This window comes from Mauremys reevesii, linkage group 4 (genome assembly GCF_016161935.1).
Source record: "Mauremys reevesii isolate NIE-2019 linkage group 4, ASM1616193v1, whole genome shotgun sequence".
NCBI lineage: Eukaryota > Metazoa > Chordata > Testudines > Geoemydidae > Mauremys > Mauremys reevesii.
Window position 1 is genome coordinate 106,154,999 of NC_052626.1, and position 12,116 is coordinate 106,167,114.

General features: G+C 40.1%; 1 protein-coding gene across 6 annotated transcripts in view; it reads left to right on the plus strand.

Annotated features, from left to right (window-relative positions):
* Positions 1 to 4,308, plus strand: part of CARS1 (cysteinyl-tRNA synthetase 1) — a 48,222-nt gene extending 43,914 nt beyond the window's left edge. For all 6 annotated transcript variants that reach the window (XM_039533786.1, XM_039533789.1, XM_039533787.1 and 3 more), the window contains 3 exons: positions 1,077 to 1,136; positions 2,976 to 3,059; positions 4,119 to 4,308. In XM_039533786.1, coding sequence (XP_039389720.1) covers positions 1,077 to 1,136; positions 2,976 to 3,059; positions 4,119 to 4,253 — 279 coding nt within the window. In that variant the 3' untranslated portion in view covers positions 4,254 to 4,308. The remainder of the gene's footprint in view (positions 1 to 1,076; positions 1,137 to 2,975; positions 3,060 to 4,118) is intronic.
* The last annotated feature ends 7,808 nt before the right edge of the window (positions 4,309 to 12,116 follow it).

The window sequence follows — 12,116 nt, forward strand, 5'->3', positions numbered from 1 at the left end:
ATAAAAACAGAATGAAATTGCTAAGTCTTCATTAACGTAGCACTGAATGAGGCAGGATTCCTGTGGGGAAAAAAATAGCATGTGATCGTAAGACTGAATTGTAATGCACACCCACAAGGTGACTGAATTAATGCTGCAAACGAACCTTAATTCTAGTATTTCCTAACTTTTGAGTTAATAGTCTTTTGATGTAATTTTTTGTGTATAACTTCTATGTTTTAAAATAAAGTGGGGGGGGAGGCAATTCCATCATTTGGAGTCATACTGACTAGATCTGGTTTGGAAAATTTTTGTTGTGTTTTTTCCATGGAAAATTTTTGACTCTTTGGCAAAAATATCAGAAATGGAAAGTGTTTTTTTCAGCCAAAAATTTGAGTACATTGATTAGGAAATGTCATAGTGCCACATGGGAGTTGCAGTTCAGGTCCTTGTGCCCTAATTCTTTTCTGTGGGCTGGGCTCCCTGGCTAGACTATACATCTCCCCTGCTGAAGTATGCTCAGTACTGAAAGAATCTTTGGAGAATTTAGCTGTCAGACTCTAACAAGTCTGAGCTTGGCTAAACTGAGATTTTTCAGAGATTCATAACTTGGCCAGATTTGGACATTTTTTTCCATGGGAATAGCAAAAGGCTCATCCCTGATACAAAGATGATCCTCCTCCCAAATTTCAAAGCCTTTTTTCAAAGCATGCCAGAGCATGGCACACTAGAGCTTCTCAATTACAATTGTAAAGATTATTTAATATGGGCCTAATAATGTATTGATCCCTAATCTCTTTCTGAGTAATGGCTGAAACACTTCTGTTGAAACTTCCCAAAAATATTCCGGCTGAGGCAGAAACCAGGCAGGGAAAATTTCAGCGTGAAGAGTTGGTTTGATAAAGGTATAAGCAACTGAAAACAGGGTCTTATAATAGATGCATTGAGCAACCATAATTATAGGTGTCATTACCAGCTTTGCCTATAATCAAATATCTAAAACATAGAGCTACTCAGTTGACATTAGTAATAAATAACCTAATGCAATGGTTTAATTTTGATTAAGTAATGCTGTTTTTCAATTTGACATTTTATAGATTGAAGAGGAGAAAAAAAGAAAGAAGGAAGAAGCATCTAGGAAAAAACAAGAACAGGAGGTAAATATTCAAGTATCTTTTTAATTTACATTAAAATGGGCATTATGTTTTTGAAGATGTGCATTAATGGCTATATTCTTATGCAGGGAACAATACACTGTTGGCTAAATTTTCAGCCCAGCCTTAGCTGGCCCTCAATTTTGTTTTTTTAATTTAATTTAATATTTTTTTTGAGTGAAAATTAATGGGGTGGGCAGTTTTTTGCCCACAGTTATTTGTGCCTACAAGTTAGGTCACTTAGATGTTCACGTCTCTGATGGCACCATAAAAAAAACTTACCACAAAATCTGAATCATAGAATCATAGATTATTAGGATTGGAAGGGACCTCAGGAGATCATCTAGTCCAACCCCCTGCTCAAAGCAGGACCAATCCCCAAATGGCCCCCTCAAGGATTGAACTCACAACCTTGGGTTTAGCAGGCTAATGCTCAAACTACTGAGCAGAGGTGGTAGGTACTTCTTAAAATATCTTGTAGCACATTTTTAGTGCATAGCTGTGAGTAGGATACATCCTGCACAACCGTTTTAGAGCTCTGGCAGTTAAGGAACATTTCACTTAGAGAGGCTTCTGCCTGTGTCGTTTACATTTTCTTCCCTCTCTTTATTATTGTATAGATATGCATGAAAACAGCATCTTTTTCCTTAAGAGTCCATTTGTTCCTGCTGCTTATGCTTCACCTGAAGTCTAACTCTATAACAATGTTTAAAAGGGGACTGGATAAATTCATGGTGGCTAAGTCCATAAATGGCTATTAGCCAGGATGGGTAAGAATGGTGTCCCTAGCCTCTGTTCGTCAGAGGATGGAGATGGATGGCAGGAGAGAGATCATTTGATCATTGCCTGTTAGGTTCACTCCCTCAGGGGCACCTGGCATTGGCCACTGTCGGTAGACAGATACTGGGCTAGATGGACCTTTGGTCTGACCCGGTATGGCCTTTCTTATGTTCTTATGTTCTTATGTTCTCTCTGTGAAGACACATTCATCTCCATAGCATCTAATTGTGATTAGCACAAACACTTAAGACTTCAGGTGAGGAATAAGCACCAGGAGCCAGATGCTCTCTTGAAGAGCAAAGCTCCTATTTCCATGCAAATCGCACTAATAATACAATACAGGAAAGTAAACCTTCAAAGTATGATCTACAGGGAAAATTGTAAATAGAATGTTTCCTTTTCATGAATCTCCAAGCATATTTATCCATTCTTTTTTAAATTGTTCATGACTTCATTGCTTTTAATGATTTTGAGAGGCCACCATTTTCATTAAAACCAAAGTTTAATTTTCCTTTAATATGGTTTAGTTATTTTGGGCCCTGATCCTGCTATGACCTGCATGGAGCCCTATTCAAATCAATGGGATTTCTGCTTGGGCATAGGGAAACATCTGCAATGAGCTCATTGCCAAATAGCTTACTTATTATGTTTGTACCTAAAATACAACAAGAGCTCAAATTAAACAAAAAGTACATGTGGCTTCTGCACCACATAAGCTGGCTATTCTGAGCTGTTGTAGGGGAAAAGAGCACTTTGTTTTGTTTTGTTTTTTGTCTTAATTGGATCCTAACTGAGTAATTGTTGCAACAAAGTACTAAGTTAATTACTTATTCCCCCAGACAGATAGGTTCAAGATTTATATAGAGTTGTCCCTCACTGATGATTCCTCTCTCTCCACAAAATGGACAAGTGTGATGTGGGTCTCCTTGATTTGCAATTTAGATCTTCTGTGCATCAATTCATGTACACTCAGGGACAGCTTTTCAGAAAAGGACAAGTGACAGTGTAATTCATTAGGATGCTAATTAACTGTAAAGTTGTAATGCATATTTTATATTGCAGGCAGCAAAACTGGCAAAGATGAAGATTCCACCACATGCAATGTTTAAATCAGAGCTTGACAAATACTCTAAGTTCGATGAAAATGTAAGAAATATGGGGAAATTTTCTTTATGCTAATTGAAAAGTAAGAACGTAATAACTGACTAAAGTGCCTGATCATTTCCCCACTGAAGTCAATAGAGCATTATCAGTTAATTTCATGGGAGCAGATTTATGCTCTTAAGTGTTCACTGAATTGTATAACACTGATGTCCTGTGTAAGGGTGTATGTAAGAGCCATAACTTTTAGGGGGGTTCCATAACATGTCTTTGTCTTCCTGGCCATCCTGCTACTGGGGAAGACTTCTATGACTTTTGAGATAGAAATTTTAAGGATTAAATTGCAGAAACTTTTGGTTGGGAGGCAAAGATTGTGCACACACCCTGTCTCCCCCCTCCTCCCACTCCAAAACCTGGCAGATTCAGGGGGTCTGTTGGAGACCCAGACCATTTGCATGGAGACTGTGGGCCTCTGTCCGCTGTGCCCCCTCTCCCTCTCTCTGACAGCACAGCTCCATAGGACCATGCTAACAGGTTCTCTCTGCCCATTCCCTGAAGGGTGAAGGCCGGTGCTATCTGGGAAAGGTAACTGTATTACCTTTTCTGAGTAGCAGCTGCTGGACCAGCACTAAGACAACATACATTGCCCCCCAGTGTGAACCCTTGAGTGCCCTCTACGGGCAAGCAGGAGTAGTGCTATATAGGTAGCTGAGCCCCTGCCATGCAGAAGTGTAACGAGCACATGGATGACCCCCTGTTCGCAAATCATGGGGAGATAAGATCTGGGCTGAAACTTAACAGCCGTCTTAGTATGATGTGGAATATTTTATTGCATTTGCTTTAAAATCTGGGGTTTAATAATAAGCTGATATGTATTGAATAGTGGCCTAAAACTCCTGATTTACACAAGCCCTCTACTATGGTGCTATGTTCATTCATTTAGAATGTTTTATATTAATTATGCTGTTACTCCCTTCTATTAATAATGCATAATTCTGGTGGAAAGAGATGATAAAATCTAGTCATGAATTTATCAGATTGACCAAAGGCAAACAAAGTATCTGGATGAAAATTTCTAAGATATTAGTGTTCTTATTATTCCAGGGATTTCCTACCCATGATACAGAAGGTAAAGAACTCAGCAAAGGACAAATGAAGAAACTGAAGAAACTTTATGAAGCACAGGAAAAACTTCACAAGGAGTATCTACAAATGGTTCAGAATGGAACTGCAAATTGAGAACAAAACCAGGACATTCTTCTTTTTTAAAATAAAGGCGAGAGCTGGGTTATTATAGGAACAGTAAAGAGCATATATTGATGCTCGTATTGTGTTTACATGTTCTACTGTGGACAAGCTAAAACTACTTGTTTACGTGGATTAATATATCATCTAGTTTAGAGTGTCAATAAAATTTTATTATTAAAAATAAAAAGACCCTGTAGGATGTTTGTGTCACAATCATTATAGATTGAACACTTCTCTTGGGGAAGACACTGTTCAGTCAGCAAATCCACATAGGTTTCTTGCTCGTTATAACCTCTTCAGGCCCCTGGGTAATTTCTCATGCATGTCGCTCTTTAGCTAACTAATATCCAGTGTAGCTTGTGCTTTGGAATAGTTAATGTCATAACAAGTAGAACTGAGACCTACAGCAAAGCTGATGAATTTGTCCCACAGCAAGAACAGTAAATATTTCTCAAATGATTTCAATGACATTACGTAGGCAGGAAGTACCATAAATAGTTCAGGTATGATGCTTCTGTTGCTGTTTTTCAAAAGCCCAATTATAGACAAATCTGTGGTATAAGCTAACAGTCATTTCCATAAGTTGGACTGTCACAGCCCTCACTTGGCCAAACAGGGCAAGAATGTCCCTCCCTGCTTGGCCCAGCTCAGCTTGACTTCAGTCATGTAGATGAGTGTAGGGGCCAATCATCTCTTTACTGTGGGTGGGGAGACAATGGACAGGGCCAGAGAGTGGGAAGAGGCCTGCTCTCTTTTTCCCGCACCCCTCACTGGCCAGAGGAACAAAGGTGCTCCACATAACAGGGTGAAATAACTCTCAACCTCCTCTGAGCAACATGGAAGTTAGGGGAAAATTGTGAATGTTACAATTCACTGTCTGGTTTGCTCCTGGGACAGTGCAGTTATGCACTCTACTGAACTAAAGACATCTAACACTGTTAAACACTGCAAATTCTGAACAGATGACTGAGTCTTTAAAGACTCACCCTATATTGTTTACTTTCAGTCCTGTGTTCCATCTTATGTGAATTCTATAGCTCAGACAAGATGTTCAAAAGTGACTAGTGATTAGGTGCCTCAATTTTTGGGTGGTCAACCTGAGCCATCTTAAAGGGTTCTGATTTTTAGAGATTGAGAATTTAGCATTCTGAGAATGCAAATTTCAAGTTGTGTACGCACTGTCACCTCAGAGGTTGAGAGGGGAGCACTTTGACAAAGGTACAGTTGTCTGCTGATTTGGGATGCAGCTTGAGGAGCCCTAAGAGTTCAGTATAAATATCCAACAGAACAAGGTTCAAGGAGGAGATCTTGAATGTAAGTAGGGCCCAGTTTGCTCAACTTAAGGTCAATCTAAAGAATGCAGGTTTTGGATAATATGACCATGGCTGCACACCATGCAAGCCAATGTACTGTTGCATTTTGAACAAGCAGCAAGTGATGGAAATACCCTGCTGTGACCTGTTGAGAGGAAATTACAATACTCAGTCCTCACTGTTGCAATGATATATGTTGCTGTTTGGCTGTCAACAGGGGATTGCTCAAGTGAAACACACTGCTACCATGTCTGGCTCTCAGCTTTCCATAAAATAATACCCGCAATGTATTAACTTTACTCACTACCTATAAACAAGTCCCCTCCATAGGGAGTAAGCTTTATAGGGTGTGCCTCCTCATCCAGCAACTTCTACCCAGTAGAAAGGCTTTTGTCTTCCCAGGGCCGTGGATGAAGAAACTCTGATGTACCCAGCTTGCAGCATCATCTGCGCATTTCTCCATGCCTGAAGCTGAACTTGAACAATGCAGAGTAAGAGAGAGACAATTGTGTTGATGCTATTTTAGTCCATATTTAGACATTATCTTGGTAAATCTCCTATGTTGTTACATGGATTACAGGATAGCTCGAGGGATGCTGAATTTTTCAGTATTTTGAGGCACATGTCCACTATTACTGATTGATTCCATCTTCTAGGAATGCCTTGTACTATTGAAAGGCAGTGCCAGACATTTCAGCAACGTCCCTTAGTTACTACTACTACATCTTATGCATGGTCCATTGTGTCAAATTTTGCTGAGAAGCTCTATGTGACTGGCTGCTATTTACAACCAGCATATCATTCATGCTGCCACAAAATTAATCTCTCCCATACAAGGCAATGGTCCTAGGCCATCATCATGGGGTCATCGCTTGTGAAGGGTGCTGGGTTTTACAGGTTTCCAGCAGCAATGGCAGAAGCCCAGTAAAGAAAGGTGAATCTAGACAGATGTTGCCTAGTTTATGCACAGCAAACAAATGTCAACAAGAGTATTGGGTTACCTTAAATTTATACTATCATATATAGATAATCATGATGAGAAACACCTTGTCAAGCATTGCTAAACATATCTTGCTGAGGAACCTATTGTCCTTATAACAGTGTACACTGTTAGAAACGTCTGTACTCGAACATTACCCCTTTAAAATTATTTATGAAAGCATTTTATGTTTGTTTCTAGCTGTCTACCAAATGGCAGTAAGGAAGGCCTTAATGCTCATTAAGGTGACAGTGCTTCAGGTTCATCACTGCCACTTAGTATGTATGTGATGTGACATTAGGCTAAGGCCATTGACTTAGTGATGATCAAAGCACACACAAGAATACAAGTAAAATTTTATGATTTGTTTATTGCTAGATCCTGAACAATATTGTTATCCAAAAAAAATGAGTTCCAAATATCTAGGGCTGTACTAGTATAATTGATTGGTAGTAACACTAGTTGCTTTCATATTTCTCCAGAGTATACACTGTATAGAAAATCCAAACATAATGGTTTCCTAGAGTTTGGCTTTATTGATAACTGAAGTAAAACAAGACTCAGCCTGTACTTTCCCTCTCAGCTTGGGTGTTGCTAGTGTTTCCCTGCAAGACCACTGTCCCTTCTGTATCAAAGAAATGCTCCTAGCCCTCATATATATATCTAAATGGGACACATCTGTTCCAGCCCCAAGGTGACTCTGCAAAGTATCTCCACATGTTTATGCAGGATCACTTGAAGGAAGGACCTTGCTTCCCCCATGCAGAGTCCTAGAATGTGCCAGCATGTTACAAAAGGTTAGGCAGCTGTCAGTACAATAATTCATATATAATGGGGTCTCAGCTTGAGAGAGAGGACTAAAAAACCACCCAAGGAGAAAAAGTACTTGAAATGTACTAGTTTGCTTAACATTTGTAGGAGTACAAGTATTACAAGATTCTGTCCTCCTCAATACTTAGGCTGTGGACAGACGGTCTAACAACCAATCTAAAATGGAATTTAAAGGATGGGTAGTAGCATTTACAGGAGTAACTGCTTTATTGTTAAATACACCCTTGCACATCAATCAAATTCATTCTTTCCACAAGGAATGCAGTATTAGAACAAAATCTGAATAACAGCCATAGACATGTTATTGAAATAGAAATAAACAGCCTGATTCTGCACTCACTAAAGCCTACATGGAAAGACTCTTATTGACTTCAGTGGGAACAAGCTCTGGCATAAAATAATGTATTTGAAAAATGCTTTTAGCAGAGTATTGAGGATACTTCTCCAGGGCTTTTATGAATAACAGCTATAAAAATCTAGAAGAATCATAAACAGCCCTGAGTCATAAAACAACTGAAATTTTAAATGTGAATGCCTGAACACCTGGGATCTCTCCAGATCCTCCTTTCTGTACAGTACTGTATCATTAGAGATTTGCAGGGAGTCAGAGAAACATGTGGCCTCATTCTGTTTTTACTTATGCCAGTGAGAACTGAGAGTAAATCAAATGACACGAATGGAAATACCCTGGAGTAAAGCCAGTGAAATGGAGAAGAGAATTAGGCCCATACACTTGTTAGTGGCACACACACACACACACACACCCCAGATTGACTGTGTCCGCGTTAAACTGAATTCTCTTTCCCAAGCTTACAGGATTCATGCAGTAGTTCAGCTCTTTGAATTTAATTTCCTCATTAGCCTCATTGTCTAACTACAGTATTACATTAAGTATTAACTGTAGTTTCATCAATTATTGCTGTATCTTTAAATCCCTAGAGTAACTGAATTCATCCAAGATACCTATCTAATCAGTAATTATATTATGTGGTAACTGACTCTGGAGATTAATTACTAAAACCTCAGGCTTAATCAAGAGGATTGAGTGATTGAATCAGTTCTTTCTGTAAAAGAAGTGCCCAGTTAGAGGCCCACAGATGTTTAAGGTTTAAATATTTTTGCCACACGATGAAGGGTTACTATAAACTCTAAAAGCAGCAAAGAATCCTGTGGCACCTTATAGACTAACAGACGTTTTGCAGCATGAGCTTTCGTGGGTGAATACCCACTTCTTCGGATGCAAGTCTATAAGGTGCCACAGGATTCTTTGCTGCTTTTACAGAACCAGACTAACACGGCTACCCCTCTGATATATAAACTCTAAATGATTCCCATAAAGCCAAAACTGCATTGTTCCTTGTGTGTTACTTATGCCTTGTCTACACTGCCACTTTACAGTGCTGAAACTTTCTCGCTCAGAGGTGTGAAAAAACACCCCCCCCCCCCAGCACTTCAAGTTTCAGGGCTGTAAAGTGGCAGCGTAGCCACTCCCCTCACTGGAGTGGTTTTTTTTATAGCACTGGGAGAGCTCTCTCCCAGCCCTGGTGCAGTGACTACACAGTCATGTTAAAGCGCTGCCACGGCATCGCTTTAACATTGCTAATGAAGACGTACCCTTACTTAATACCATTACTTTTAGCACTTTATGCTTGCAAAGCACTATACAAACATGAGCCAATTAATTTTCACAATGGGAAAGAATCATACCTGTATTTACAGACTGACAGACAGACAGAAAGCTTGAAGCCTAAATTTTCAAGTGACTATTGATTTTGGGTGCCCAACCTGAAACACCTTAAAGAAGACTCCTTTTCAGAGATTGGGAGCTCAGCACTTTCTGAAAATTGGACACACATAGGATGTTTTAAGTTGCTTTAGATGCCTTTAATTTTGTGTGTTCAATTTTTAGACTCTTACAGCCTGATCTTCAGAGGAACTGATCACTGACAGCTCCTAATGAAATCAATGGAAATAATAAATAAATAAATAAATAATAAGAGATATACCAATCTCCTAGAACTGGAAGGGACCTTGAAAGGTCATCTAGTCCAGCCCCCTGCCTTCACTAGCAGGACCAATTTTTGCCCCAGATTCCTAAGTGGCCCCCTCAAGGATTGAACTCACAACCCTGGGTTTAACAGGCCAATGCTCAAACCACTGAGCTATCCCTCCCCCCTTTAGGCACAGGTATTCAGCACCTCTAAAAAGCATTTGCAAACTGTTCAATACTTGACACTCAGTGTCATATTCAGGCCTTCTGGACTGATTTCCAACATGACTCTCCCTCACTTAAAGTAAAGCTGTGGATCATCAGCACTTCTGACTTGCACACCCTTAGTGAGCTCACCATGCTCACACAGGAAGTCTGCAACAGAGCTTGCCTTAACCATTATCCTTCCTGTCTATCTTTATGATCATACACATTCAGGTGGTGCAGCAAAAGGCAGGTGTCTATTTGTATAAGGTTATCTTAACACGTGGCTTGACAGAAATGGATCACTGAAATGCATTAAAATTGCACTAAAAACAAGTAATGTCCAAATGTTAAATATCAAATTTTAAATACCAGATCCTGAAGACTCTTAGGGCTTGTCTACACTACCACGCGGGGTCAAGCTAAGATACGCAACTTCAGCTACGTGAATAGTATAGCTGAAGTCAACGTACTTAGCTCTACTTACTGTGGTGTCTTCACTGCGGTAAGTCGACAGCTGATGCTCTCCCACCAACTCTGCTTGCGCTTCTCATTCTGGTGAAGTACCAGAGTTGACGGGAGAGCCCTCAGCAGCGGTCGGTTTATTGCATCTATACTAGACATGATAAATTGATCAACATTGGATCCATCGCTGCCACCGATCCAGCTGGTAGTGTAGATAAGCCCTAAATCACATAATTATAATCCCATAGAAGTCTGTGCTCCCACTGGGGTACTGCATAGGTGGTACTCACTATAGGGCAGCAGTAAGGGTTTACGGCATCAACCTCAGAAGCTGTGGTAACTAAATGATACTGATTCACTATACCGTATTTTTCCTAGCACAGCATCAAGAGAGGCTTCAGACTCGTGCAGGCCTATACAACAGGAGCGCTGTGTGCAGGCACATTGCTGCATACAGTTAACTCAGGAAGTGCAAGGGGGGAGCTACGCACACCTACCACAGCTAAGCGAGGGGGCTAGGCAAGCGCTTGCTCAGAAGGGAGTTAGACGCAGTGGTTTCCCCAGGAATTGAAATTAGGGGGGGTGTTCGAATTTACAGGGGGGGTGTCAGGACCAATGAGATATGTAAAAGAGATATGAATAAAGTAAATGTTTTGTTAGGATTATGCAAATTTAACATAAGAATAATGCAAGTTACACCAAAACACATAACAGGTCTAGATTTCTAAAAAAAATATACATTTAAAAAAAAAGTATTTAATTTAAATTGACTTTTGAAAAGTAAGCCATCATAGGGTAAGAGGGAAGATCCTCTCATGGATCAGTAACTGGTTAAAAGATGGGAAACAAAGGGTAGGAATAAATTATCAGTTTTCAGAATGGAGAGAGATAAATAGTGGTATCCTTGAGGGGTCAGTACTGGGACCAGTCCTATTCAACATATTCATCTGGAAAAATGGGTAAACAGTGAGGTGGCAAAATTTGCAGATGATACAAAATTATTCAAGATAGTTAAGTCCCAGGCAGACTGCGAAGATCTACAAAGGGATCTCACAACACTGGGTGACTGGGCAACAAAATGGCAAATTAAAGTCAATGCTGATAAATGCAAAGTAATGCACATTGGAAAGCAATCTCAACTATACATACAAAATGATGGCATCTGAATTAGCTGTTAACACTCAAGGAAGAGATCTTGGAGTCATTGTGGATAGATCTCTGGGCTTGGCTACACTTACAAATTTGCAGCAGCACAGCAGTGTGAAAACACACCTCTGCGCGCAGCTGCAAATCTCGCAAAGCCGCCAGTAATCAAGCCAGCCCAGCGGCTGGGAGCCGCTCCAGCGCTGTCGTTTTTCCCACCACAGGAGCTGGAGTGAGGGAGGGAGCGCTGAGTTTTCTTTCAGCTGCACTTTTGACTACAGCGCTAAGCTTCAAGCGCGCGCGATGCCGCTGCGAGCAGCTACAGCTAAAAGAAAACATCCACTCCATGTGCAGCAACAGTCACAAAAGCAAACAATGTTGGGAATCATTAAGAAAGGGATAGATAATAAGACAGAAAATATCATATTGCCTCTATATAAATCCATGGTACGTGCACACCTTGAATAGTATGTGTAGATCTGGTCACACATCCTAAAATATATATATTGAAATTGGAAAAGGTACAGAGATGGGCAACTAAAATGATGAGGGGTATGAAACAGGAGGAGAGATTAAAGTGACTGGGAATTTTCAGCTTAGAAAAGAGATGACTAATGGGGATATGATAGAGGTCAACAAAATCTTGACTGGTGTGAAGAAAGTGAATAAGGAAATTTTATTTAATCCTTCACATAACACAAGAACTAGCAGTCACCCAATGAAATTAATAGGCAGCAGATTTTAAAAAAACAAAAGGAAGTATTTCCTCACACAATATAAAGTCAACCCAGGGAACTCTTTGCCAGGGGATGCTGTGAAGACCAAAACTATAACAGGATTTTAAAAAGAACTAGATAAATTCCTGGAGAACAGGTCCATCTGTGGCTATTAGCCAAGGATGAGAGGGATGCAATGCCATGCTCTGAGTG